The following is a 2,576-nucleotide window of genomic DNA, read 5'->3' on the forward strand; positions in this document are numbered from 1 at the left end:
CCTGTGGCCTTCGGCTCTGGAGGAGGTGAGTGGGGACTTCTCTTTCCCCTACCTGCTTGGGCAGCCATGGTCCAGCCCTGGGGGCTCCCTGCTGCCCTCCGGCCTCACACATCCTCCTCCTTGCTACGCAGGTGGGAACCTCAGCTTCCCCTACTCTCCTGGGCTGGCCTACAACAGCATCTACTCGCCCGGCCCCCACCCTGTGGGGGGCTACCAGGGGGGCGTGCAGATGAAGGGCCCTGAGGCGGAGGGGCCTGGGAGAGCACCTGCGGAGAGCACGTACTGCAAGGAGCTGCAGAAGCATGGTAGGAGGGGGCTGGGCTGGAGCAAGGGTGGGGGACATCGCTCGGGAGAGGTGGCACAGGTCAGGGACATTTTGGGGCCGGGTGCCGTTCTCCTCTGCAGCTGGGGGGAATGCAGGAGGGTGGATGGGGGTGCTGCTCCTGGAGGTGACATCCTGCTTTGTCCCCCAGCCCATCTCTGCCAGCTGTGGATGCTGGCCATGGCGTCGCAATGCCCATGCCCTGCTGGACTACTCGGTCACCGCCGACCCCCGTATGCTGCTGGCAGTCCAGAGGCATCTGGCTGCATCGCAGGATGAGAACGGAGACACGTGAGCACACGAGGGCTTTGTGGGGAGAGTGTGGGAGCCTTGTTGGCCATCAGAGCCATTATGGGGGCTCTGGGAGGTGGGAGGTGGCAGGGAGGACCTGGAGAAGTGCGGAGCTGAGCCAGGGGCCATTCCGCTCTCTCCGCAGGCCTTTGCACCTTGCCATTATCCATGAGCAGACGGCTGTGATCAAGCAGCTGATTGAGGTCATTGTTAGCATCCCCAGCCAGCAGATCATCAACATCTCCAACAACCTGCAGCAGGTACCTGTTTCCCTGAGCAGCCGGTTCTCCTCTACCCTGGGCTCCCTCCCATTTCCCAACCTTGGGAGCTCCCACTGCTGCTCCCAGGAGCTCCCATTGCTGCTCCCACTGAGGGGAGGCTGCAGGGCTGAGCACGGTGCAGCCACACTGGCAAGGAGGGTGCTGCAGGACGCGGCTCCTCTTTTGACCACTGCTATGGGGGTGCTGCTGTCCCACAGACACCACTGCATCTGGCAGTCATCACCAAGCAGCCCCAGGTGGTCCAGCTCCTGCTGCAAGCCCGCGCCGACCCCACGTTGCTGGACCGCTATGGCAATTCCCTGCTGCACCTGGCACTCCAGGCTGGCGATGAAGAGATGCTGAGGACACTGTTGGCCCACCTGGGCTCAGCTGCCCCTTACCTGCTCCACCTGCCCAACTTCCATGGTGAGTGGGGATGGGATATGATGGGCAGGAAGCCGGCGGTGCTGTTGTGGGCTCTGCCAGAGGACTGCTGAGCCTCTCCCCTTGTTGCAGGCCTCCTGCCTGTGCACTTGGCCGTGAAGGCAAAGAGTTTCCTGCCTGGACCTGGTGGTCAGGAAGGGAGCGGATGTGAACGCAGTGGAGCGGCAGGGTGGGAGGACCCCACTGCACCTGGCTGTGGAGATGGAGAACCTGAACATGGCCACTCACCTGGTGAAGAAGGTATGGGGCAGGATGGTGGGTTGGTGGCTGTGGGATGGCGATGAGGTGGCAACCTCCTACAGGGCCCTGACAGAAGTGAGGGAGGGGTCCCTTGGGGTCTTGGGGTGACAGGGGTGAGGGGGCAGCACCCAGGCAGCCTATCCTCATGGCCTTGCACCTTTCCTCATAGCTGGGAGCAGATGTCAACAGCCGGACCTTTGCCAGGAATACCCCCTTGCACCTGGCTGCTGGCCTGGGCTCGCCAACCCTGACCAAACTGCTCCTCAAAGCTGGTAAGGCACTGCCCTCCCTCCTCTCCCTTCCCCACCCTGCAGCCCCAGCTGCCTGCGCTGATGGGTGCCCAGGCACAGGGCAGACCCCTGGGCCGACCTTCCCTTTTGGGGGCTCAGTCCACCCTTCGCTGACAGGGGCAGATGTGCTGTGTGAGAACGATGAGCCCACAAGCCCATCCTCGTCGGAGGCCAGCAGCGACACGGACGCTGACCCCGAGGAGCAGGAGCTGGCCATGGAGCTGGGAGAGCTGGCCCCGGCCGTGGAGCACAGTACCAACCCCAGCCCCCCCACGCAGGGGCACGGGCAGCCCAGGCACAGGCAGCGCCGCTGCCACACGCCCCTGGACCTGACTCGGAGCCAGAAGGTGCGTGGTGCAGCGGGACAAACTCTCTGGGACCGTTTCTGCAGGGGGTGTAGCACAGATGGGACAGAGTTCCAGGAGATGCTCCTGCAAGGATGTGTGTGCCGCTCTGTGTCCTGGGGAGAGCTGTGGCACGGGGAGGCGAGGGCAGGGGTGGGTTGGCCAGTGCTTTGGGGGATCCTGACATCTGTGTGTCTGTCTGCAGGTGCGGGAGATCCTGCTGCAGGCCTCCCAGCAGGGCCCCGAGATGGAGCTGCCTGCTGCCCCCCAGCCAGGTGAGCAGCCCCTCTCCCCCCAAAAGCACAATGCCTGGGCAGGGCAACACCCTCCCAGCAGCAAGGGTGGGCAGTGTGTGATGGAGGCACCTCTCCCATACAGGGAAGGT

General features: G+C 64.1%; 1 protein-coding gene across 1 annotated transcript in view; it reads left to right on the forward strand.

The window, feature by feature from the left end:
* NFKB2 (nuclear factor of kappa light polypeptide gene enhancer in B-cells 2 (p49/p100)) overlaps nt 1-2,576 on the forward strand; it is a gene marked incomplete at its 5' end in the record, with an annotated part of 6,245 nt that overhangs the window by 3,060 nt on the left and 609 nt on the right. Inside the window, 10 exon segments of the mRNA XM_009710426.1 lie at nt 132-305; nt 474-502; nt 504-613; nt 759-873; nt 1,092-1,299; nt 1,390-1,426; nt 1,428-1,557; nt 1,727-1,829; nt 1,965-2,194; nt 2,397-2,514. Of these exon segments, the coding sequence (XP_009708728.1) occupies nt 132-305; nt 474-502; nt 504-613; nt 759-873; nt 1,092-1,299; nt 1,390-1,426; nt 1,428-1,557; nt 1,727-1,829; nt 1,965-2,194; nt 2,397-2,514 (1,254 nt within the window).

The sequence above is a fragment of the Cariama cristata genome, unplaced genomic scaffold (genome assembly GCF_000690535.1).
Source record: "Cariama cristata isolate BGI_N322 unplaced genomic scaffold, ASM69053v1 scaffold25811, whole genome shotgun sequence".
NCBI lineage: Eukaryota > Metazoa > Chordata > Aves > Cariamiformes > Cariamidae > Cariama > Cariama cristata.